The sequence below is a fragment of the Vicugna pacos genome, chromosome 10 (genome assembly GCF_048564905.1).
Source record: "Vicugna pacos chromosome 10, VicPac4, whole genome shotgun sequence".
In the NCBI taxonomy this organism is placed as follows: domain Eukaryota; kingdom Metazoa; phylum Chordata; class Mammalia; order Artiodactyla; family Camelidae; genus Vicugna; species Vicugna pacos.
Genome location: NC_132996.1, coordinates 40,210,923 through 40,236,697, shown reverse-complemented (window position 1 = coordinate 40,236,697; position 25,775 = coordinate 40,210,923). Strand labels below are relative to the sequence as shown.

Sequence of the window (25,775 nt, the reverse complement as noted above, 5' to 3'; positions counted from 1 at the left end):
ATAGGTGGTCTCCATCCCAGTCCACGTGGCCACTCACTCGGTGTATCACCTGGGGCAAGTCAGACCTCTGTTCTGTGCCTCCGTTTCTGCTAAATGAGGGGCCTTCCAGATGTGCGATTCTGTGCCTGCTCTGGGTAGTAGCTGTGGAGGAGGGTTCCGGAGACCTGCCACAAGGCAGCTCAGATAATGGCCGTGTTTGAGGTTCCTGATGTTTTTTTCAAGAAGGTCAGGGCAACATTCACTTATTCAACAAGTGTTTGTTTATTTATTGAACACCTGCTATGAGCCAGGCAGTGTGCGAAGCTTTGAAGGTACAATGGTAAATAAAACAGAAGTGGTGGTTCCTACCCTCATGTCACTTACACTCTAATGCTAATCAAAGGCATGAGTTAATATGAAATTTCAAATTCTGTCAAGTGCTATGAGTAAAAAGTACTGGGAAGTAGAGCTCAGGGGCTCTCCAGTCAGGGAGAAAAGCATGTGCAGAGGCACTGTGAAGGAAGGAACCCATCCCGTACAGCTGGAGTGCAGAGGTTAAAGGGGAAGAGGGCATGAAATAAGGTTGGAGGGGGTAAACAGGGATCAGACCATGCAAGATCTGGTAAACCATGTCAAAGGATTTTTATCTTTGTTCTAAAAAAGTACGTTAAAGTCTTTTTTAAGGGAGGTTGTATGATAAATGCTGAGTTTTGAAAGAGCTGATTCTAGCTCAGGCCTGCCCCATCCAGTTGCGCAGGTTATAAACTGCACAACTTATGAAGCCAAATGTATTGAAGCCATGTGGAGAATGTTTTGGAGGCCATCCTGAGTGGGAGCCGGAGACCAGCTAAAAGACTGCTGCAGTAATCTAGGCAAGAGATGCGGCCCTGGACCAAGATGTAGGTGGTGAAGAGAGAGAAAAGTGGAGAGACTCCGGAGACATTTAAAGGGCCTTGAAGATAGTAGCACTCTCTCTGCAGGAGATCTGGGCTCTGGGATTTGGGATTCTCAGAGACCCTGCCAACTAGAGTGAGGGGAGAAAAAATGCAGTGCCGGCTGAGACAAGATGTCCAAGTGAAAAGGGTCACCCTTAACCCAGCCTGTCTGCCCTTAACTGTATCAGATCTTCAGCTTGGCCTGAAATCAGCCTCAGGACCAGTCTGAGAGGTAGGAGTGCAGGGCTCGTGGGCAGAGAGGCGGCTGACCTCTTGGACTTTTTGAAAGTAGTATGCTAGCAAGGCTATAATAAAGTTTCTTTTGGTTGCCAGTTTCGGAAATCAAATCCTGCTGGCTTAAGCTAAAATGTTGGAATTTATTGGAAGGATCCTGGGGCTTCTCATGGCCTTGACAGACAATGTTGCCCAGTCAAGACTCAAGATGGGCAGGAATGAAGCCGCTCCGAGGCCCTGGGCAGCAGATGGTTTTGGACCTTCTCTCCAGGGCACTGTGGCTACTCTAGGCCTCCAGAATGCATCTGAAAAGTGCAGGGAGTTCAGGGTTTGCAGATACTAACTACATATATAAAATAGGTAAACAACAATGTCCTACTGTAGAGCACAGGGGACTATATTCAATGCCTTGTAATATCCTATAATGAAAAAGAATATGAAAAGGTATATAAACGTATATGTATAACTGAATCACTATGCTGTACACCAGAAACTAACACGACATTGTTGACTATGCTTCAACCAAAAAAAAAAAAAAATGCAGGGTAGAGGATCTGCTTGGCCCAGCCTGGTTGATGTGTCCAGCCATGGATCAGTCAGCTACTTCCAGGGGTCAGACGTGAAGGGCAGGCAGAGCCACACACCTGCACAGCAGGCCATTCCCAAAGCCGGAAGCCCTGCACACAGCACAGTTGCCCTCAGGATATGTCAAACTACGAACACCTCCTGGGATCTGGCTAATCTCCAGCAACCTTCTCCCAGCTCACTGGGTAAAGGAGAAGAGCTAGACCCCAGCACAGTCCTGGAAGGTGACCTGATGAGCTAGAAAGAGAATTTTCTGATTTCAGAAAGAAATAGAGCGTTTAGAATATGCAACTGTATATACAGCTCCATTTTCTAGCTCTTCCTGGAGGCAAGTTTTGCATGCCACTTTTTATTATCCAAGGCACAGGGAATGTGCAAAATGTGGGGAGGTGGACACAGACTGTCTGTTACCCAAATCCCTCTTGCTCACCCATGGTTCAAACCCACAGGAACTAGGAGGCAGAACGGCACAGCAGTGATAGGGAGCCTGGAGTCCTAAACTGTAATTTCATGCCCAGCTCCAGCCTAATGAGCTGTGTGACCTTAGGCAGGTTACTGAACTTCTCTGAGCTGCTGGAATGATCCCTAATTCATGGAGTTTTGATGAAGACTCAGTGTGATAGTTTGTAAAGTGCTTTGTACATAGTAAGCCCTCCTTCCATGGTAGAGAAGATGGTGATGATAATGGTGGTGATGCTGCTGCTGATTATTCCACCTGGAAGACATCTGTAGAATTCTGCTCTTGCCTGTGTGGCTTGACTCCTCCATAGGTCGGTCTTTGCCTCAGTCCCCTTAATGGGATGGAGTTACTTCAAGGAACACAGAGCAAGAAAGGAAGGCTTTTTTTTCTCCTTGCTTAGGGTTTTGTCTGGATCCCAGCTCAACAGCCTCATCTCACATTTTTCATCCTGCTGCAGGAGTGAGAGAGAGAACCACACTGCTGATGACTCCGAGGGAGGGGCCCTGGACATGTGCTGCAGCGAGAGGCTGCCAGGTGAGTCTTCCGAGCACCCAGGTGCCTCCCAACCTCCGAATGGAGGGAGAGCCCCTGTTGGCACTGGGGCTGGAGGAGAGCCTGGGGAATCTGTGCATTTGAGAGGAGTGACTCAGCTCGTCCGTGGGTCTTTGTTTAAATGGGGATTTATTTTTCTAATCCCTGTTGTCTTTCAGACCTATTATCATTTGTAGCTACTCTAGGCTCAGCTGGAGGGGAGAGCAGGCTGCTGAGGGTGTGCAGGAGGGTGGAGAAAGGGGTGAAGGGATGGGGAGTCTGGGCCTGATCGGGACATGACCACTGACCGGTGGTATGTTGGGCAGACTTCAAAAGGTAAGATTAGGAAATACAACCTGACTGTGGCATGAACCAAAAGTGGAATGGATGATGTGGAGAAACTTCTTGATAGTTGCGAAGCCTCTGTCATGATCTGTGAATGTCAGATCATGCTGCTTGAGCTGGGTTGACTGTATTGTGGGGAGCATGGTATCTGGACCACAGGCCATTGCAGTCACTGCAGAGACAACACCAAGGCAGACTGCCCATGGGGTGGCAACTTGTCCCAGTTGTAGACCAAATACCCAACTCATGATAAGCAGCCTTGGGAGGAATGGAGGAAGGAGGGCAGGGGACGTATTTTTTGTTTTTTTCTTTTTATAAAAGTATTATTTTTTTTCTCCTTATAACAAATAATCATTGTAAAAATGTTAGAAAATAGAAACAAGTGAAAAAAAGAAAAGAAAAAACCCTCATGATCCTATGACACTGCATACATTTTCATATCTCTCCTTCCAGACCTTTTTGTTAAGGAAAAAACAACAGCTCTTGAATACTAATTTTGAAGTCTCAAACATGTAGCTTGTGAGAAACCTCATGATTGGCGAAGAACCTGAGGGTCGAGTCTTCAGTGACACTCTTTTAGATAGATGTGGGAAACACCTAGATGTGACTCTGAGGCGATAACTCTAAAATAAACGGTTTAGTCACCCTGTGAGCCAGTGCCCCAGCACCCCAGCTACTGATGAAGTGCCTCAAGCATCCCAGTGAGCAGGGACCCCTTGGATGCAATTCACACCTTATCCAGTAGGGGGTGCCCAAAATACTTCTGACGGCCTGTTGAGATGGTCAAGGTTGGATGCCATCACATAGGAGTCTGCCGGGACCTGAAACGGCTGGCTTGAGGAAAAGAAGTCTCCACATCTCCAAACGGATGTGAGAGCTGTCTGCAAACATCTGAAAGGCTGTCTTGTGAAGAGGAGAGCATGTTCATTCTGTGTGTGTCTTAGGAAGAGGGCATATATTTCATACATAGAAATTAAAGAGAGGACTGTTGGCCCATGGGATGCAGAACTTTCTGACTCTAAAAGTAGTCCAGTCATGGAACTTGATCACTCGGGGGGAAGAAAATGAGTGTTCCGTCACTGGAGGCATTCAAGTATTGCCTGGATAGACATTGGAGAGGAAATTTCCACAATGGGTGGGAGGTCGCAATGACATCACAAGTCCCTTCCAACTATGAAACAGCTCTGTGATTCAGATATGAGTCATAGAATTCAGAGATGATTCTACAACCAGGGATGGCCCCACTGGCTAGAAAAACTCCACAGAAAAATAGGACATGATGTATAGGAGTTCAGAGAGTAACCTGGTGCGGAGAGAGCATGGGGTCTGGCCTTTGAGTCTGGCTGTTCTGCATATGGGCTGTGGGTTTATAGACAAGTCACTTAGCCTTGCTGGTCCGCTAGTCCTTTATATGCAAATGGAAACAACAACAATATGAACATTTACCCTCATAAGGATTAAATCAACGTAATCACACAAGCATTTATTCAGCAGATACTTACAGAGCACCTGCTATGTGTCAGGTACTATCCTGAGTGCTTGGGATATAGTGGTGAATGAAACATAGTCCCTGCCCTGCTTTGGACTGTTTCTGGAAAACAGGGTGAAGCCACCGCAGAGAAGCCACAGTAATACATATGATATGTTTAATTCCAACCCGCTCTCCCATTCTGCCCGAAAGCCAACAACCAACATAGAATGGGAGAAGAGTATTGGTCACCTCCACTGGACCGCGCACGTTGTCTTCCTTGTGGGGCAGGCACTGTACTATGTGCTTTTACAGGTACGCAGGAGGGCAGGGCCACTCATTTCTGACACTGCCTACCAGGAGATAGCCTCAGATCCCGCAGGTAAAGGGCTCAATCCCACAAGCCCGCCCTCCACTTCAGACGCCAGTCGCAAGCCCAGGTTGTGACTTGTACCTCTGACTCGCCACAAATTTGAGGTTCTGACAATTGCCTTCAACTCAAGATACCAGTTGCAAGTCCATGCAATTACCTGTCCTTCTGACCAACTGGTTATCTAGCAGAGGTTCCCACAGCCCCCTCCTTGGATTCAATTAGTGTAGAACAACTCACAGAACTTGGAGAAACACTTTACTGATTACCAATTTATTATGAAAGGATATTAAAGGATACAGAGGAACATCCAGATGGAGGAGATGCACAGGGCAAGGCATGGGGAGAAGGCACAGAGCTGCCATGCCGTCTCCCAGCACCTCTTTCCCCACCTGCCCACGTGTGCACCAGCCCATCCACATGTCTGCTAGCACCTCTCTCCCCACCTGTCCACATGTGCACCAGCCCGGAAGCTCTCCGGGGCCTGTCCTTTCGGATGTTTTTGGAGGCTTCATTACAGAGGTGTGATTGACTAAATTGTTGTCATTGTTGAATGATTCAACCCCCGGCCTCTCTCCCCTCCCTGGAGGTCGGGCTTGGGACTGGAAAGTTCCAGTGTTCTGATCACATGTTTGGTTCTCCTGGCAACCAGCCCCCACCTTTGTACAATCCCACAAGTCACCTTCCCTGAGGCATTTTTTCGGGAACTGAGGACAAGAGACCAAATATTATCCCACTGCTCTTATAGCTCAAGAAATTCCAAATGCTTTGGGAGTTGTGAGTTAGGAACTGTGGATGAAGACCAAATATATATAAGAAATATGTATTTTAATCATCTGAATGACCAAGTATGTATTTCTTTTAAGTCATAAGTCACAATATCACAACGTGTGTCTCACGTCGTCCTCTCTGCTACCCTCTCTGCTGGTCGGCATTATTTGCTGTCTTCATCTTATAGAAAAAAAGGATCAAGGTCCAGGGAGGCTAGAGAGTCTATCTAGGGTCACTTAGCTCATGTTTAGTAGAGTGAGGATTCACTCCAGGGAGTTTCTTTCCAGAACCCATGCTCCTGGCCACTACCCCATTCCTCCTTCTTTGTCACCAGGGAGCCATCATCAACTCCTGGCACCCTGTGGAGGGAGGCAAGAAGAACTAAGTCCTGTCCCCAGGGAGGAGTCGAGCAATGTCGCTGTGCCTGTCCCCATCTGTGTCCTTCCTCTGGGAAGTCTGGCAAGTTATGTGCCCCTCTAGGCTCCCACGATGCTGTCTTGGTGTTGCAATAACTTTTTGTCTGTTTCCTCCATGGGAGGCAACTATGTCTTTATTCCATCCTCCGTGACCAACATTCATTGATTCATTTCTTCATTCATTTACTGACTATTCATTGACCACCTCCATGTGCTGGGCACTCTGTGAGCACTGGAGAGTCAACGATGAACCAACCTGAGAAAATTTCCCACCCTCACAAGGCAGTATTGTGTACTAGTTAAGAGCAGGCATTCTGGACCCAGGCTTGGCTCCACCGTTTACCATTGGGGTGATCGTGGGCAAGCTACGTAACCCCTCTGTGCCTTCCATTTACAAGGTGGCGGGTGTAACATTCAGTACCATGTAGAGTTGTTGGGGGATTAAATGAACGACCAGAGCTCAGAACAGTGCCTGGAATGCAGCAAGTGATACATAGGTGTTTGCTATTAAGGCAAAGATAGACAATAATTAAGTGAAATATATAGTACAGCTGATGGTGATAAGTGCTTTGAAGAAAATTAAAGCCGAGAAGGGAGGAGTGGGAAAGGACAGCAGGGGCTGGGTTGGGGGCCGTTGGCACTGAAAATAGGGTGGTCCTGGAGCCTGGTAAGGAGTAGACGTCCACCCTGTTTGTGCAACCACTGACCTAAGCTGCAGCTTGGACGTAAAAGGAGATGGAGGTATCCTGGCCCCCAGAATTGAGGCACTGGACTATTAGAATGAGCCCATGGGCACTGCAAGCAATTGCATAATGGTGGTGTAAAAATACAGCCCTCGAGTAATCTCTCCCCCTCCCAGCTGTCTTCCCCGCTGGGCAAGACTAACAGGCGAGGCAGAGCGAGGGCCAACCATGCCTGAGTGACTCACTCATTCCCACACGCACTGCCAGGTGGAGGCGACATGGCCAACACTGGGCCGTGGTCACCCAGGCCGCGGTCACCCGGACCTGAGCCAGCGCCAAGCAGGTCATCCAGTCCTCCCAGATTGAGATTTCCTGGACGAAAACATCCTCAGGTATCGCCCACAGCTGTCCCAGAGATAGACGCGCCCACGTGCACCCCCAGAGGCATTCCACGCAGGCGCTCACACGCTTGTGTTTGTTCTCACTTGTCACAGCCTCCTGCTCATGTACGCACGTGCACATACCCACATGCAGTCCCCAGGCACATGCCCTGTCTATGTCTCACCCAGCTATGGGTGGGGTGGGGGGCGGGCACACACCCACCCTCGAGCTCCCGCACCTTCGAGCCGTCTTCTTCCTGCACACCCGCACCTCTTAGCTCCATGGCCCCATGGCCCACCCCTTTCCACGAGATATGCTTCTTAGAGCTAGGCACACCTGTTTGTTCTCTGTTCCCTCTGTAGGTCTCATTCCTTCCTGCAACCATGCCCCTTCTCACGCAGACAGACAAGCAGGCACACTCCTTCCCTCCCGTTCCTGGCCCTCCTTGCACACAATTCCCAGGTCCACACACGTGTGCACACAGGTTTTTCCTCTCCCATGTACACTCGCTCTGTTTCACGTGCTCACCTTCCTCTTCTCTTGCACTCCCCCTCGCTTGCTCACTTCCTTGCTCATATATTTGCTCACAGTCACCCAAACACACTTACACATCCACACTCACACTCTACCCCCTTCTGTGTGTAGATGTTCACATTTGTGTAGGGCACCCTTGCTGACTCTGGGGCCTCTGCTCCCTCCTGAATAGCACCATGCAGGCCTAGCCTGGAACCAGTGGCTTCCTCAGGGGCACAGAGCAGAGGAAGGAGATGGATAAGGCAACAGTATATGCTGGTCATGGCACAGTGTCACCACGAGTTGCTCACTGCATCTCCAGCAGGCAGGTTCATGGGCAGACCTGCTCCTAACATTTATAAGGACCAAGATCAGACTGCAAATGGGGCCCCTGGTGGTGCGCCACCCCCTGCTCGGTCCTGCACTTCCAGGGCCCTTGTGTGCGTGCATGGGGCACGTTCATCTGCACATGTAAGCATGGTCCACATGCCACCCCCATAGCTGACCCTTGGGCACCTCTCAGACCTAAAGATACCCAAGTGGAAGGTTATGTCCACACTCAGAAGGCGGTGCCTGCATTTATGCAGGCTTCAGATCATTTGGGCAGAGTTCTGGAGTCCCAGTAGCCAGAGCATGGCCTAGAAAGGAGGGCCTGGGCACAACGCCTGAGCCCTGTGGCCCTCTCACCCCATGGGGAGTGGCATGGCCAGAGGAGAGGGAGCATAGGGCCCGGGTCTAAAGGCAGCACTGCTCTCGGGAACAAGGTGCCCCCACAGCCCTCCTACAGCCAGCAGTTGGTTGGAGCAATGGCAGTCACCGCCACCCTGAGAGTTAAGTGTGTCATGATTAGCTGGGCCCGGGCAAGGTTGTGAGTAGACACCGAGGGCCTAAGTAGGCCATTGCCCATTTGGTAGGAACAGCTGACTTCCTCACACCTTAAGTCTTGGGACCTTGAAGGCTACCCCCAGCCCAGCCCTGGGCTCTGTTTCATCAAGGGTATTAGATGGACCCTCCTCTGAGGAGGACACAGCAGGAGACCACTGCCCATCCTGGGTGACTTTTTATAAAGCAAAGGGGAGGCACGTATTGAGGAAATCTCCATTATCCTCATCATGTAGTGACTATCCCTGGCCATCAGGAAGGTCAGGCCATAGCTTTCCCAGCTGTCCCATCACAACGTGGATAGGGTCTTGTCCAGAAGCCAACAAAGCCAACTGAAAAGGCAGCCTGACCTGTTATCGATTTGACAAGCTTTTATTTAGCATCCACTATGTGCCCAGTGATGGCCAGGCACTGGTGATACAGTGAAGGGTGAGACAGGCCTTGTCCCTGCACAGGGTGCCATGGAAGGGTGCAAAAATAATGTCACCTTCTCTTGGGGGATCAGGGAAGGATTCCTGGAAGAAATGGCCCTTAAACTCTAACCTGAAGGGTGAATGGGGTTTTGGTTCATGTCTTGAGGAACTGGCTATCAAAGCATTTTAAGGAAAAGGTTAACCTCAGATTGGGCCTTGCCCCCCTAACCTGACAACCGTTGTTCTCACAGAGCCCCCTAATCTGGTGCCTGGTACTGGTTTAGACAGGCCTGGGAGCAGGTGCAGGAGCCCAGATGGACGAATGTAGAGAAGACAGACCTGGATAAAGTATTTTTACTGAGATGGCACTTGTATCGTACCGTCAGTGCTCAGCAGCTTAGGTGCTATTGACTTCTCTGTTTTCATTCAAGAATTTTAATGCATTTAGATGTTTATTGTTTATTGTGGCTGATGGCACAATGAATTATCTTTGAGTTGTCACAGTCCGCTTTTTTTCCAATTAGCAGCATGTTTTTCTTTGTTGTTAATGGAGGTTACAGGGATTGAACCCAGGACCTCAAGCATACTAAGCATGCACTCTACCACTGAGCTATACCTTTCCCCCTAATTTGAGTTTTCAGAACAGAAATTAAAGAAAAACAAAGCACCATTTGGATGTGCTAAGAATTCGAATTTAGAGAGCAGTATGTAATGATATCATTATATTGAGGAGAGAAGTACCAACCTGGGTACTCGCCGGTCAGCGACGGTAGAGGTTAACTGTTCTCAGACACCAGGACGAATATGGAGGCAGGAGCCCATGTAGCTGGGTCTTGGGGTTCTAGGGGAAGACAGACCTGGGTTCCAGTCAGCTCTGCCACTGACCAGCAGCATGACCTCAGGTAAATAGTCTGAGTGCTTTGAGCTCCAAATTCTTCACTCTAAAGTGAGGGTGGTAATATGATAAGATCTTCTCAGAGATTTTGTGAGAATTAAATGAGCTGATGCATATAAAATGTTGATTACACAGTGCTCGAAAAATGATAGCTAATAATGATGGTGACGGTTGTTCCAGGATGTAGATGTGAGCAATAACAACAACAAAAAACCTTTGCGTGTTCCCAGGGCCCAGGCGTCAAGTCCCAGGCCAGTCCTTTAGAAATGGAGTGGATAGTACAGTTTTGCGAGTCTTTCACGACTCCCTACCGCAGGCCTGGGACCTCACAGAACCAGCAGACACATGTCGGAGTGTTGTCTACTTGCTGAGTCAGGTGGAAAGAGGGACCAGACTTGCTGCAGAAGCCAATCACCCGTTTTCCTTCACCAGCACAGAAACAGTTCTGATACTCTTGGGAGTTACCTGGATGTACGGTGAGTCTAGAAAGAGAGTCTTTGCAACAGGAAGAAAGAGGCCATCTGGTTCAGGCCCCTGCCTCCACACAGGCTGATGCTAAAGCCCTTTCAGATAAATGGACATGCTTTGTATAACTAAGATAGGAGTAACAGATGCTGTCAGCTTCCCCCTTGGCCTGGCCCGGGGGCTAATCACCCCAGCTCTCAGGAACTTCTTTATACCTTAAAAAACAAAAACAAAACAAAAGAAACCTCTTCCTTCCTTTTAAGTTCATTTCTTCTTTTCAGGTCCCAGCATCGGCTTTGGTTATCTATTGCTGCCTAACTCTCCAAACTTAGTGACTTAAAACAACAACCATTTTATTTGTCTGATTCAGAGGCTCGTGCAGGGCTTAGCTGGGTGGTTCTTCTGTTCCCTATGGCATCAGCTGAGGTCATTCACTCAGCTGCACTTACCTGGTTCTGGGCTAGAATAGAAGGTTCAAGAAAGCTTTTCTTACATGTCTGGCACCTCGGTGTGAATACCAGGAGGCGGGGATCATTCAGACGCCTTGGAGGCTGTCTACCATACTGCTTAAGAGTTGAATCCTTGAAATCCAAAGAGGCACATTCTCAGGATATTCCTATACAGTCATTCCTCGGCATTCACGGGGGGTTGGTTCCAGGGCCTGCTGCAGATACTAAAATCCACCGACGCTCAAGTCCCTTATATGAAGTGGCATAGCACAGTTGCCTTCCATGTGCACAGATGTGGAACCCTCAGATAGAGAGGGCCCATTATATACAGAATGGTCTATGGGGGAAAAGAATCCACATACAAGGAGAGAAAAAATACCAGAAAATATATCTAGAGGAAACCAGTGCCTTTCTCAGTGTGGTAGGATTATGGATATCTTGGGTCTCCTTTGGGCTTTGACAGGTTTTTTTCCACTCATATTTTCCAAAATCATTTTTATAAGATTGGCCACCCTGAAATATTCATTCATCCTTGCCAGGCAAGAGTGGTAGCTGGGAGGATTGGGGGCCCTCCGGGGTGAGTCACCTCCCTCCAAGTTGGGCTGCTCAGTCTGGCAGGCCCAGAACCTGGAGCTGACCCGGCCCCAGGGATCTTCGTGGGGGCTGGTTGATCCTGCAGGGGCATCTGTGAAGACAATCACCAAGGCATGGAATCCCCCTCCCCCATAGAAAGCCAATGAAATGACTCATGTCATGTGCTGTTGGTGAACAGGCTTAGAGAACGGGAGCCTCAGGGGCCTTTGTTCTCGCTAAGTCTGTGAGCCTTTCCCCCTGCAGGGGTATTGACTCCAGCAGCCAGAGCGCCTGCCCTAGGGCACAAGGAGCAACTCCTCTCTCTACAACTGTCCTGTTCCAGGTTGCAGACAGAATGAAGGGTCCTCTGCTTTCATTTATTCTCTCCCCCTTGGATCTCGGCCCAACTTCCAACTCAGCAGTTTGGTTTTGTTTTTATTTCTTTATTTTCATTTTTTTTTAATTTTTTAATGGAGGTATTGGGGATTGAACCCAGGACCTCGTGAAGGCTAAGCATGCACTCTACCACTGAGCTATTTCCCTCCCCCGATTTTGTTTTTATTTGGAGGAGGAGGGGAAAATGATTGTAGGTTTTAAAGTGTTGTCAGTCATGCTCTGTGCATGGCCCCGTTATCTTCAGGGGTCCCCACAAAGTCCCTCTCTAGTTTCATTCATTTACTTATTCTCCTCTTTTGCCTCCCACTGCCATGTCCCTTCTCCCCATAGTTAATGTATTCTAATGTGTTTCATGTGCATTTTGTTTGCTTGTTTCTGTGTGCTCTTACAGAATAGGTGGCAATATTTTATGTGCAAATACATTTTTTAAGTGTGTGTCTATTATGTTAGATCTCATTCTTTTCACTCAGTGCTCTGTTTCTAAAAATCCTTCCATGGTACCACATGTACTCTGATCCGTTGCTCCTAAGGGCTGCCTAGTGTTCCTCATTGTGTCCTGCAAATGGCCTACCAACTCCCCCAGGTGATGGGTATGCAGGTGCCCAGCTCCCCCCACCTCCACCACAGACAACACTGGAGGAAATTTGGGCTTACATGCTTCCTAGGACTATGTGAGAATTTCTTTGAGCAGAATCAGTCATTTCCAGACTTTTCTACTTGCCAGACTGGTTCCAACAGCGAATCTGGGAGAAGCTGGAGCACAGAGAGCCAGGAGGAAATGGTGTGGGTGGAGGCTGGGGAGCTATGCAGGGGCCAGAGCGTGCTGGGCCCTTATTGATGGCCATGGCAAGGATTTTTATCTTTATCCTAAAAACAAGAGGAAGCCATTGAATGAATCCAAAGCAGGGGCTCAGATTTTTTTTTTTAAGCCGACAGTGAGTCTTTAGCCCTGGAGGAGCCCTTAAAGACCCCTGGGCACATTCTCTGAATTTAAAGAAGGCCTCTGAGGCCCACAGAGGCAGTGAGATGCCTGGGTCACACAGCCTACTCGTCACAGGGGCCTCTTGATGCTTTGCCAGAGTTGTAAATCTCCCCAGGTGCTGAGGGCGGCAGCCTCTGGAGGACTGGGATTGTCAGGACATCTGTCCCCAGAGGGGCTTGGGTTGTTCTTGCTCACCTCCTATCACCTGGGCTTTCCTAGACCAGGACCCACCAGGGAACCCCAAGCCAGGAGCCAGCCTTCTGCTGCCAGGGGGCCTGAGACCCTCAGATGCCCACAGGCAGCCCCTGTGAAATGTCCCATGCTGGCTTAATGAGTGAGAACCAGAGGGTTAAAGATATGCGTGCCAATCCTCGTTCTGCGTCTGACTCTCCGTTTCCTCATCTGTGAAATGGGAGGTGGAGCAAGAGGTTCTCCCAAGTCTGTCCCTCCCTCCTCACAAGTTTGTGCTCAAGTCTCAGGCCCTTGGGACCTCTGGTACCCTCCGCCGGGGGCCTCTCTGTCAGTTCTTTTAGTTCTCAGTGTGGGCTGGAGGGAGGAGGCACTGCACCCTCAGAGTTTCATTGACCCTTTTCACCCTTGTACTTCTGGACCTCCGCTCCAGGGAGGCAGAAAGAACTGAGCCATTGTTTGCAGCAACAAAGCTGTTTGTAATTTCAGATAGAACCATTTTATTATATCCCATCTGAAGAGAACTTGAGTTGCCTTTTGTTTTGAAAGCTTGTTAGCATTTCAGATTTAATTAACTGATAAGAGACAAAGGTGCCCCACTTCCACCACCCCCAGCCCAAGGCCACTCCATCCACCGACCCCAGGTGCCAACCGGCAGCCTCAGAGCCGCTGCCCACCTTGGGGCAGGGAGCCCACTGTCTACCCCCGCCCCCCTGCTAGGGGCTCACCAGGCAGATGGAAGCGGGGTACTGCTGCCTGGCCCTCATGCTCCCCTCCCCTCCTCCCCCTCCTCTCTAAATTCTGCTGTTTACTGAGCGTTCACCGCATGCCAGGCGCCAGGCTAAGAACTGTGCATTTTTTACCCTATGATATCCTCAGACAGCAAGTGGATCTGTTGTCCAGAGGAGAGATGAGTCACTTCCCCATTTACACAGGTAGTAAATGGCAAAGTCAGGCTTTAAACCTAAGTCTGTATGACTCTAAAGCTTTTGTTAGGAGCCCCTACAGGGAGCTTCCTCCTCAGAAACAAGCCACTTGTGGGGACGAGAGGAGCTGCGGTGCGGACTGGACAGGGCCAGGTCCTAGAGATGGTTCCTGTTACAGGCGTACCTCTTTGTAGCACTTAGCTTTACTGTACCTGGTAGGTATTGCGTTTTTTACAAATTGAAGGTTTGTGGCAACCCCCCATCAAGCAAGTCTATTGGCGCCATTTATCCAAAAGCATTATTTTTTTGTCCCTTAAGGGAGGCACTAGGGATTGAACCCAGGAACTCATGCACACCAGGCATGTACTCTACCCTTCAGCTATACCCCCTACAAGCATTATTTTTAAATTAAGGTACGTACATTGTTTATTATGACATAATGCTGCTGCACACTTAATAGACTACAGTAGAGTGTAAACCTAGCTTTTGTATGCACTGGGAAACCAAAAACTCATGACTCACTTCCTTGCAATGTTCGTTTTATTGCAGTGGTCTGGAACCAAACCCTCAATATCTCCAAGGTACACCTGTTCTTGGAAATCTGCCTGCCAAGAACATCCACACGGGTCCCGTTCCCTAGCACAGCCCACTTAGGGGTCTGCAGACAGCATTCAGCCTTCCTGCCCCACTGTCTCTTAGCCTCTCCCTCTTCAGACTAAACATCAGACACCCGTGGTTTCCAGACCTCTTCCTATCGTCTTGGTCCCAATCCTGCTTTTCTCTGCCCCTCCCCGCTTGGGACCTCCCCCCACCCCCACCCCATGTCAGAGTACGAGAGACTGTGCCAAGGGGAGAAGGCCCGTCTTCCCCCTGTTCTGGGATGGCCCCTGTCCCCTCTGTCCTGGAATGAGCTGAAGCTCTTCTCAGGCCGCCTTCCTCCGACGGGGAGGAGGAGGAAGCAGCCGAGGCCCGGCTTGGGGTGGCAGCGTGAAGTCTAGTTAATAGAGCAGATGCCGGACCCAGACGAACTGTGTCTGAGTCCTGGCTCTTCTGTCCATGAGCCACGGTGGCCTTGGGCTGGTCATTTAGCCTCTGGGGCCTCTGTTTTCCTATCCATAAGCGGAGGACAGCCCTCTTCTGTATCTCGTACAGTTCTTGTGGGGACCGAATGCCTGAACCGTGCCTTTCGCTGAACTTGCTAAGAGAAAGGACCCAGCACAGCTCTGTGGCTGGGAGGGGGCCACACTTGCGTAGCCCAGACCTCAGACCCACAGGCTTCCCCTTTGTGTTGGCCCAAGAACCAGGGCCTCTGGATTGAAGCAAATTGCTGAGGAGAGTTCTGGAGAGTTCTTCATCAGACAGAAGGGAGAATAGTGCAGCTGCCCACCCCCTTCTTCGGGGTCCAGCTTCTCACCTTGCTTGAGGTGAGTTCCCAGAACATCCACTTTAAACACAACACACAAATGAAAAGTCCCAAACAAATGATTCTGTGGCCAACCTCCTGGGCCTGAGGTGCAGGTCCCCTCCTGCTTCACTGGCCCGTCTGCAGAAGGGCAGGGTGATTGCTTCAATTCAGCATCCAAATTTCATGAGCACCCGCTGCGTCTAATCTCTCTCACCCTCCCGTCTTTCACACAGCCACCCAGTTCCGGGGAGGGAACACAGACTCCACCTACTGGTGGGAGGCACGGGAAAGAAGTTATGAATACATTTGAAGACCACCACAGGGATTAAGTTACAGAGGAGTGAACAGCTAGCCCCAAGTTCATAAATGGTGAACACCCATGTTCCAGAATCCTCCCAGACCCAAATCAGTTTCCTTTTCCCGGGCCAGCCTGCCTGCCTAGGGAGTGCAGACGTGAAGAGATCCGGCCCTCAGCCAGCTTACCCTCCGGGAGGGATCAAGCACTCACTTGCTGCCAGCCCAGGTCCCTGTCTGCCTGCTGCCTTCTTCTCTGTGGGTGCTGGCCTGATTGTTCACTGATCTGCAGGACTGCTGAGGTGGAGGAGCAGTGAGGAGCCAGTGCAGGTCCCCAGAACCCCACACCCACCATCAGTTTGCCTTTGGCCAGAGGGACAAGTTTTTCACCAGGGCTGTTTCACCCCTACAGTCCTGCTGGTCAGCATTAGGATTGAGACATGAAACACCTGAGGGCACAGAGCAGGTGCTTGGTAAATGTTGGCCAAGTGAAAATATTATTTTGGGGGAATCTTCTTTCCCCATCACATCCCCTTTGACTCTGAGTTTACCTTCTACACAACCCCTAAAAGGTAGCAAAAGGACCCCTCGTGCCTGTCCCCATGATGAGGACAGCGACCACAGCAGTGCCCATGCCCAGTGAGGCCAGCCACTCCCTTCCAGAGCCCAGGGCAGTGCTGAGACGTGTGACGATTGTGGTGACAGCAATGGCCTACTGGGCCTCTTTCTTCCAGGCTCTTCACCCCTTGGCCCTTCTCGGTTTCCTTGGCAACACCTCCCTTGGTTCTGCATTCAGGGCCTACCCAAGCAAAAGTTCAAAATAGGCCTGGTAGGTGGCCCTCCCCATCCTCTTGTGGGTTTCCAGAACTTTCTATGGAATCCCAGGAAGATCATGTATTGTGGAGGCCTGGGTTCAAATCTCGGTTCTGCCATTCCTGACTCTGTGACCCTGGGCAAGTCACTGAACCTCTCTGTGCTGTTTTCGCTCCCCAGGGGAGGTGTGGACAGTCATGTCAGCCCAGAGCCTGGCTGTGGGTGTAGAATAGCTCATGATGTGCCTGGCTCAGGGCTGGGGGAGAGGGAGCGTAACAGAGGGCGAGTCTTCCCCGTTGGTTGACCCCTCCGCAGGTGGGCACTGTTACAGAACTGCCCAGGCGCCCCTCCATCCCTCCCACTCCCCTCCGTCCCCACAGTGAGGCAGGAGCAATGATCCTGTAAACAAGTGTCCTTATGTAATAGGGGGACTTCTAATGGTGCAGTGGAGCCCCACTCCATCTCCCACAGAGACGTGGGCAGGCTTGTGGGCGCACGGCGGGATGGGAGTGTTGGAGATTTCTTAAAGACGACGTGGGGTGGAGAGCAGATCACGTGAGTCAGTCTCATCTGGTGTGTTGGTTAATGGTTTGGGGGCTCTTGCTGCAGACTGCCTGGGTTCTAGTCTTAGCTTCTGCCCATTTATTAGCTGACTTTGGCCAAGTGACTGAACATCAATGTGCCTCAGTTTCTTCATCTATAAAGTGGGAGTAAGAGCAGCACCTTCTGAGGAATGTGATGAGGATTCAGTGGGTTAATGTACGTGAAGTGCTTAGAGCAGCCCCTGCACCAGGTGCTCTCAGTAAGTGTTAGCCGGTTGTGGTCCTGGCTCTGCGTGTGGCTGGTGGTTGACCTACGGCAAGCCACTTTCTCTCCCTGGGCCTCAGCTTCCCCATCTGACAAACTAGACCGGGTGCCCCTCAGGGCCTGTCAGTGGTTCTAGAAGCCTGGGCAGGACTGAGTATGGTGTTCTGTTGGTCAGGGCCCCTGTGACTGTGTGGGCATGGTGGGGAGGTCCCTCCTGGCCACGTTAGGGAAGAGACGAGCTGAATGGGACAGAAGCTCCCTCCTCATGTGAACAGGAATGGGCAGAGCCAGCCTTTGGCTCCAGTTCCAGTGGCTGCCTGGTGGCTGGCCCCCAGCAGCTCCAAGGATGAGTCACTGACGGGTTCTTGGGCTCCTGCGGCACCAGCCCCAGGGCACACGGTGGCTGCAGAGCTGAATGGTGGGGTGTGGGTGCTAGGAGAGGGATCATAGTGTTTCCACATGCCCCAGGTCTTCAAGCCATTTGCCTCCGTGCCTTACCCAGGCGCCCTGCCTTCTGTTGCATCTTCCGTCCATATGATACAGCCTTTGAGGAGCCATCAGCCAGGATCAGGCGCAAAAGCTGCCCCATCACCCACAAACAGCTGGTTAGGGTTCAAGGACAAAGAAACTCCCTTCCTCCCTCCCAGACTCTCGCCATCTCCCTGACCTTGCTGCCGTGACCCTTTCCTGAGAAGCCTTTGGGCAAAGTGGAAAGATCACTTGATGTCAAGAAGGCCTGGGTTTGCATCTCAGGTCTGCATGTACCTGGCCAAGCCACTTGACCTTGCTCAGCCCAGTTTCTATGCCTGGAAAACCCCATTCAACCTGTGCAGGAGGCAAGCCTGGGGCTCTGTCACTGTCAGCAAGCTGCCTCTGAGTCAGGGCTTCGTGCCTGGCAGAGCTGCTACCTCGCTGTGAACTGTTGGAAAACCAGCCCTTGACACAAGTAGCCGCCTCTCACTGGCAAAATAGGGTTGATGATGCTAATGTCTACCTCACAGGGCTGCCGAGGGAGCAAAGGAGCTGCGTGCGCACGAGCACTCTGGAAGCAGCACAGAGCCTGCCCAGTGAGCTAGCATTCTCCCAGAACAAGACAGCGAGTGGAAGGGGAGGAGGGCAGGGCAAGGAGAAGGGCTGGCGTGGTCTCTAGGAAGGACCAAGGGGCCCCGGACCTGGGTGGTCCCTGTGGGCAGGCACTGGCTGTTCACTGCTGTGTCCACCAAACCTCGCCCGGCGCTTGGCAAATTATATAATTGGTGCTCAGTCAATGTGTGTTGGACTCACGGCTGGATGAGCAGAGACTGAAATCAGCCCGGTTCTCTACCCTCCAATTTCCACCATCTTATCACAGACCTCTGCTTCCCACCCCAGAAATCAGGGGTCCTTAACCTGAGGTTCATGGAGCCCCTCCAAAATTACATGCAGAATATACTCTGTGTGTGAAAATGTTATCTTCTGGAGTGAAGAAATGTTAGATTTTTACCTGGAAAAGCTCTTAAGTAAGCCCTGCTCTGAAAGGTAGGCATTAACTGGGTGCTCAGTGAGTACCCATCAGTTGGATTCATGCAGCCCCCCCGGGGCTGCTGGCTACCCTGTAGATTTAAAAACAAAAAACAGCCTCCACCTTTGTCTCAGAGGGGTGCTCACAGGGCCCCGCCAGCCTGCAGTTTTTATTCCACCCCCATAAGGTGCCAGGCAGTTAACCTGCCATCTTTCATATGCAAAAGTGATCTTCAGGCATCATGGGGGGGGGCCTGTCTTCTGAGTGGCTGCTCTCCTGCTGGGTGGGCCTCGCTGAGCCTTGCGCTGGATCTCAGTCTCTTAACCCCCACTCCCCACCACGTGCATTTGGATGTGACAGGTGGGAGTCAGGGCCCTGAACCCGGGAATACTAGCCGGATCTCATAATATCTGAACTCAGATGTCGGTGACCTCTTTTTAAAAATATTTTTTCTCACTGCAAATAAATATAGCATGTATGTGTATGCATACACATATATATTTATCTATGTACATACGTACCTATTTTACTTATTGGAGGAAATTTAGAATACATAAACAATGGGGAAAAATTCATTCTGCTCTCACCCTTTCCAGAAAACTGTCGTTACTGCCTGGCTTCTGTTCTTCCCATTTACCATGCAGGACATTGATTGAGCACTTACTGTGTGCCTGGTGTTCCCTGTGTGGCACACTCCACAAGGGCCATTCACGTTAACATCTCATCCCCCACCTTTTTATATGCACGTTTATACTTTGTTAATTTTTAAGGCCACGGAGATCAGACTGTTTTGTAACCTTGCCTCTCACTCCACACCATGGAAATTTCTTTCCCTGTTATTAAATATTCATGTACAGAGTCATTTCTAACGGCAGTGTGATGACGTTTTATTGCAGGCAGCTTCCATGCTTCTCAGGCTGGGGTGCGTGTACCCCTGAGGGCAAAGCCACGGGATAAATGTAGAACATTTTCCTGAAGCATAAATTTGATTTGAAGTTGTGGGAGGGGGGAAAAGAAAGCATTATTTTAAGATCAAAACAAGTACAGACAGACCATAGAGTAGAAGAAAGAGCACTTACCAATTTTAAAACAAAGCAGTGAAGTCCAAGATCATGTGACTTACTGTTTTCCCCCAAAGACCCATGTTCCCTATGCTCTGAGGACGGCAGAAACATCTGAGAAGCACTGAGTTCTCGTTCAAGTCCCTCTTCTTACAGGTAAGGAAACTGAGACCCAGGGAGGAGAAGAGATTGCCCACAGTCCACAGCGTGTGTGTTACAAGCCAAGCCAGGTGGCCCCTGGGCTGTACCCCTCCCACCCGTCCACATTTGCCATCACACATCGACTGCTCTTTCTGAGGGTGTGGGTGGAGAACTTGCCACTTGAGTAATCAGCCCTCTGCTTATCAATAGTGGAAACACTTGGCTTCCTATGTGATCCATCCTTTAACAGCAGCTTTTCCTTTTCCACCTTTCTGGCCAGGATCTGAGGTGTCTGCTCATGTGATTAGTAACTGTAGCCTCCGTTGGCAAAGGTAGATGCCCTTAGACTCCCCCAGCACTTGGATTTTTTCATGTAATGCTCTGTATGGTAAACATGTGTCCACTGGTCTGTTTCACCCAGCTGACTTGAACCTTTTGTAGACAGGAGTTATGTGTTATTATTATAATCTGACATTTCTTGAGCACCTATAGATGCTAGGTGCCACACCTAATGTTTCATCTGTAGTATCTACTGTCTTCATCACAGCTTTCCAAAGAACGTATTTTTATCCTCATTTATCACTTACCACTTATCATCATTCATTCCTTTAGGAAATGTCTGTCATAGAATTATATGCCAGGACTGGTGCTGGATGCTGTGGACAATCATGATGAACAAAACCGATATGCTCCTGCCCTCATGGAACTTACAGAGGACAGGGGGAGATGATATGCAACAGAGAATTTTTACAAACTGTTGTTGAGTGTGACATAGCTCAGCATCCGCCCAAGTGCTTCGGTTTGAACCCACCTTGACCACTTATTAGCTGGATGACCTTGAGCAAGTCTCTTAAGCTTTCTGTGTCTCATCTTCCTCTTCTGTAAAATGAGGATAATAGTGTCAACTTCATCGGGGTACCATGAATAGATGAGCACGTGCAAAGCACTCAAAGCCGGGCTGTGCACACTCCAGGTGTGTTGTTTCTGATGGTCATATCAAGGAGAGGCGTGGGTTGTGAGGTGTGTATGATAGGGGCGGACCTCCTTCAGGAGACAAATGGTCAAGTTTTACAAGATGAATAGGAGTTAACTTGGCAAAATGTGTCAAGAGCAAGGGAGGGGAGCAGGAGGTTGGAGGGATTTCCTGGCAGAGGAGACAGACTGTGGGCTCACCTGAAGACCTGCCAAGGAGTGTGACTGGAGCACAGCCCATGGGGAGCCTTACAGGGTCAGGTCTGGGAAGGAGAAGCCTGGGATGGAAATACTGGTATCTCCAGGACCCGGCTCTCTGCCCCACACTATTGATCCAGGTAACGGGAGATGCTCAGTAAATACTTGTCACAAGAGCAGGCAAGCATGCAGACCACTATGTTGGCCTCACGTGGCCTTGGTTATGGGTGTTCCAGAAAAGGAGTCCGTTATCCCATACACAGTGATATGTGCACTACCGCTTCCCCACCGTCAAGCTGTACGCATCCATTTTGCTGGTCCCTCTCTTCTTGGCAATAAACTGAACCGTGTGGCTTTGGATGGGGAGATCCAACATCTGGGACTCACAGGTGGTGCTGCTGGAATCCCTCCATTCTACCAGCGCCTCAGATCTAAGCTAGCGGTGTTCAGACTTGTTTAGTAGTGGAACCTTGTGTTGAGATCATCTTAGAGGAAACCCAGTACGTGGAACGGTAGCAAATAGCTTCCACAATCAAGGCCCAGGCACAGGGACTCAGCACTTGGTCACAGCTGGTGCACCTGAGAAAGCGCTGGGGCTCCGTAGTAAAGCACAGTTAGAAAACCAAGGGATGAACCCAATTCTATTTTCGAGCTACGGAAATTGAGGTCCAGAGAGGAGGGGGTGACTCTCCCAAGGTCGTACAGACTCAGAACTGGATCCCAGACATTTGCTTTCAATTCTGCTACGAGATTTTCCTCCGCATCATCCTGACCGTCCCCCATCCCCCCAGCCCAGTGTGGGGTCTTGGGGTGAGGGATGGGCACGAGGCTGTGACCTTGTCCAGCCTCCTGTCCCAGTCGGCACAGCACAAGAGACAAAACCTCAGAGGGCACACGTGGGTGGGCTGTTCAGGGTCACGGCTTGGTTATGCTGCGTCTTTTCTCTCTCTCTCTCTCTCTCTCTCTCTCTCTCTCTCTCTCTCTTTCTCTCTCTCTTTTAATTGAGTTTGAGGTGGTTGGTTTTTGTTTCCTTAAGAAATAGGAAAGAATGAAGCTGTGTAAACACCCCAATGTTAACTCCCTGAAAAACCTCCTGCCATTTTAACTCTGTTACTGGAGAAATAAAAGAGAAATAATTTGTCCACCCACACTTCGCTCTTTCTGACGAAGGTAGGTGAATATTGCCTTGCTAATCGAGGGTGACTGCTGGGAGTGGAGCCACGCTGACTGATCCCGGATTGAGAGGAAGCCACGCCACCGCAGAAGGAGCGGCCCGCCGGGGTCGGTGGGGCCCGGGTCACCGGCTGCGTGTCCGCCTTCCGCAGGTCTCCCCCAGCCGGTAGGGATGGAGGCACTGGACCAGGCCGAGGGGCCCACGGCCTCGCAGAGAGAGATGCCACCGCCCCCACTTCCTTCACCGCCCTCAGAGCCAGCTCAGAAGCCGCCACCTCGAGGCACCAGGAGCCACTCCCTCAGTGTCAGGAGCAGCCTGTGCCTGTTGGCTGCCTCCCAGTTCTTGGTAAGGACATCACAGGCCTCGCAGGGCCTGGAGAGAGGGCGGGTTGAGGGACAGCCTCCACTTCCTCCCCAAGATGGCCATCCGGGGGCACAGGGTGGGGTGAGGGGCCTTCTCGGTGTCCCTCAGTGACCCCCAGCCCTCGGGCTGGTGTGAGGAGAAGGCTGGAGTTTTGAGCCGCAGCTTGGATAGCTAAGCCGCTCACACTCTGACCTCAGAATCAGGAACATAGCTGGCCCCTATCTCCTGGTCCTGCAAGGGTCCTTCTGAGGACTCCCTGTCTATCTTTCATATGGGTACCTGCAAGGTGGGGGGGTCCCCTCTGGGAAGGGCTTTCTCTTGGCTCCTTGAGCCAGCCTTCTCCAGGGAGGGTCGTGGGGCCGTCTCCGGGCACATGGTTCCTGGGCCCTTCCCTCAGCTGCACAATCTGGACCCTGGGGGCCAGGCTGAGGCCGAAGGTGGCCTTGTGGGGGGAACATGGGGACGAGGAGCCCAGGCTCCGAACTCAGTGCACTGCCCCCACCCCCACCCCGCCCCAGCTCGCCTGCGGGATGCTCTGGCTCAGCGGCTACGGCACCATCTGGTCACAGAACACCACGGACCTGGTTTCCTCTGGGCTCACCCTCCTGGAGCAGCTGCGACCCTCGGTGAGTAAGCTCAAGGAGCCCCAGGGTAGGAGGGAGTGCCTGGGGGCCTCCAGTCCCACCAACACCTGCATGGGGCTTCTTTGTGTTCGCAAGATACTTCCAGGCCCCCGAAGTGCTTCTCCCTGTCCTCCACCCAGACCAAGTCCAGAGTTTTCAGAGCCTTGATTTTGTCCCTGTTGAAACAGATGAGAACTCTGCCCACCCCTCATCAGTCACGCTGACCTGTTTGTCTGGTGTTCCCCAGGCCTGGCTGGGCATTAGGACTTGGGACATCCCCAGTCTGCTGCTGGTCTCTCTGGCTGTAGTCCTTGTCACCACCCTGGTAAGGCTCTTCTTGATCGACCTCGGTGCTCCCCTCCTCTGACCCTGATTCCCAGTCCCCAGCTGCTCCCATCTGACGTACAGGCTAGATGTTCTGGGTAGGGCTGAGGATAGGGTACCTGTCTCTTTCCACCAGTGTGCCCAGCCCGCGAGGAGAGACACTTTCTTTCTCAAAATTGGTTTGCAGTATTCTCAGCTGGAGAGAGGGGCTGAGGCAGGGAGAAGACCAAAGTAGGAACCCTCTACCCCACCGAGAAGGCTTCAGTCCACAAGAAACTGAGGGTTGGGAGGGAGGGGGCCGGGAGGACATGGTGGGGGTTGGAGCCTCCCGTCTAGGTGAGGGGCAGTGCCATGCAGACAGCTCCCAGGAGAGCAAGGCTGCTCCAGACAACATGAGGGGCATGGGGTCCAGTCCCGTGGGCACCCCATCACCCTGGGGGCTGCCGGCACGGTCCTAGGTCCATGATGCCATATGCCTCCAACTAGGTGTGGCACCTCCTGAGGGCTCCCCCAGAGCCACCCACCACACTGCCCCCCGAGGACAGGCGCCAGTCGGTGAGCCGTCAGCCTTCCTTCACCTACTCGGAGTGGATGGAGGAGAAGGTCGAGGATGACTTCCTGGACCTGGACCCCGTCCCTGAGACGCCTGTGTTTGACTGCGTGATGGACATCAAGCCTGAGGCTGACCCCGCCTCACTGACCGTCAAGTCCATGGGTCTGCAGGAGAGGTGGGAGGGGTGGAGGAGGGGTGGGTTTTATGGACCCTGGAGCTCTCAGCTCCTGATCAGAAGGACAGATGCCTGACTCTGACTCCCAGTGTCCAGGACAGAGCTGCACTCATTGCCCAGCCAGTGTAGACACATGCTTTTCGGGTCTGATTCATGTAAATCAGAATGCCCCTAGGTGCATGCTAAGAAATATTGTTTCTGCACACGAGCACATAGGCGTACACGGGTGTACACATGTGCACACTCGAGCATACACCCCTTGGTTTGGGTAGGTTTCTTTCCTGCAGGACTTGTCAGGGCCTTTAACATGCTTGTGTTCATTGTAGATCAACAAGGGTTGTAAGTGGCATTCCTCAAAGTCATCTGACCACAGAACCCTACTTGTATAGTGTCTCATAGTATCCCGCAGAGCATGCACTGGGAGGTGTCGACACCCCCTTTCCAGAGCCTGGCTTGGTAAGCCACATCATCACATGAGTTGCCCACGTGATGTCATATGAGGAGCACTAGACAAGAAGTCAGAAAACCTAGGCTTTTGCTTCAGCTCTGCCACCCGCTCCCAGTGCGAGCTTGGGCAGTTTTTGTCTCCTCTGTGGGACTCAGTTTCCCTTCTGTACAATCAGGGCTTTCCTGTTCTGGCCATTAGACACTGAGCACAGTAGAGTTCGCTCATTTTGCTCATCCCTGCTGCCACTGTGCTGCCCCTGGGACCCTGCCTTCCCCTGGCTTCTCCTGGATGAGACGTCCTTGCAGACTGCCAGGCCCCAGGCTGGGATGCAGAGGGTTGAGCCCTGCTTCTCTGCTCTAGGCTCTACCGTCTCTGAGCTTCCCTGGGCCTTGGCTAGGGACTGCCTGCAGCAATGGCAGGAGAGTGCAGGGAAGGGCTCTGTTGAGGTTGCCTTGCGTGGAACCTTTGGCCCTGGGCGCTCAGTTTGCTGCTCCACCGCAGGCAGCAGGAGGCGGGAGACAGGCCTAAGCCTCCCAGCTGAGACTCTTGACCCATGTGTCAGGAGTGATGTCGCCCCCACTCCTCTTCCTGGAGCCCACCTGGTTCCCACCTCCATCTCTCCCTCCCTCATATTCCTGCTCCAAGGCCCCTCATTCATGGCCCTTCTGCCTCTGTAACTCACTCCCCCTTTCACGGTCCTTCCAGGAGGGGCTCCAACGTCTCCCTGACCCTGGACATGTGCACGCCAGGCTGCAATGAAGAGGGCTTCGGCTATCTCATGTCCCCACGCGAGGAGTCGGCCCGTGAGTACCTGCTCAGCGCCTCCCGCATCCTCCAGGCCGAGGAGCTTCATGAGAAGGCCCTGGACCCCTTCCTGCTGCAGGCAGAATTCTTTGTGAGTCTCCCTGAGCTGCTACCCAACAGGGGAGCAGCCCTTTCTGTTCACATCAACCCCCTACTAGCAAGGCAGTGGAGCAGGGGACCCCAAGCTCAGCATCTGAGGGAGGAACATGATTTCGTTCTCAGCTCTCCCACTATCTTGGGCAAGCTGCTTCCCCTCTGGGCCTCAGCTTCTCATCTGG

General features: G+C 51.4%; 1 protein-coding gene across 4 annotated transcripts in view; it reads left to right on the top strand.

The window, feature by feature from the left end:
- Window positions 1-25,775, top strand: part of PTPN5 (protein tyrosine phosphatase non-receptor type 5) — a 57,074-nt gene that overhangs the window by 20,153 nt on the left and 11,146 nt on the right. For 2 of the 4 annotated variants that reach the window (XM_015243614.3, XM_006209289.4), the window contains exons 2-7: window positions 2,651-2,727; window positions 22,359-22,552; window positions 23,089-23,196; window positions 23,441-23,518; window positions 24,004-24,245; window positions 25,399-25,588. In XM_015243614.3, the coding sequence (XP_015099100.1) occupies window positions 2,703-2,727; window positions 22,359-22,552; window positions 23,089-23,196; window positions 23,441-23,518; window positions 24,004-24,245; window positions 25,399-25,588 (837 nt within the window). In that variant the 5' untranslated portion in view covers window positions 2,651-2,702. Of the gene's footprint in view, window positions 1-2,650; window positions 2,728-19,547; window positions 19,879-22,358; window positions 22,553-23,088; window positions 23,197-23,440; window positions 23,519-24,003; window positions 24,246-25,398; window positions 25,589-25,775 lie in introns of those variants that run through there. The other 2 variants (XM_031681102.2, XM_072969657.1) reach the window with 2 other exon arrangements.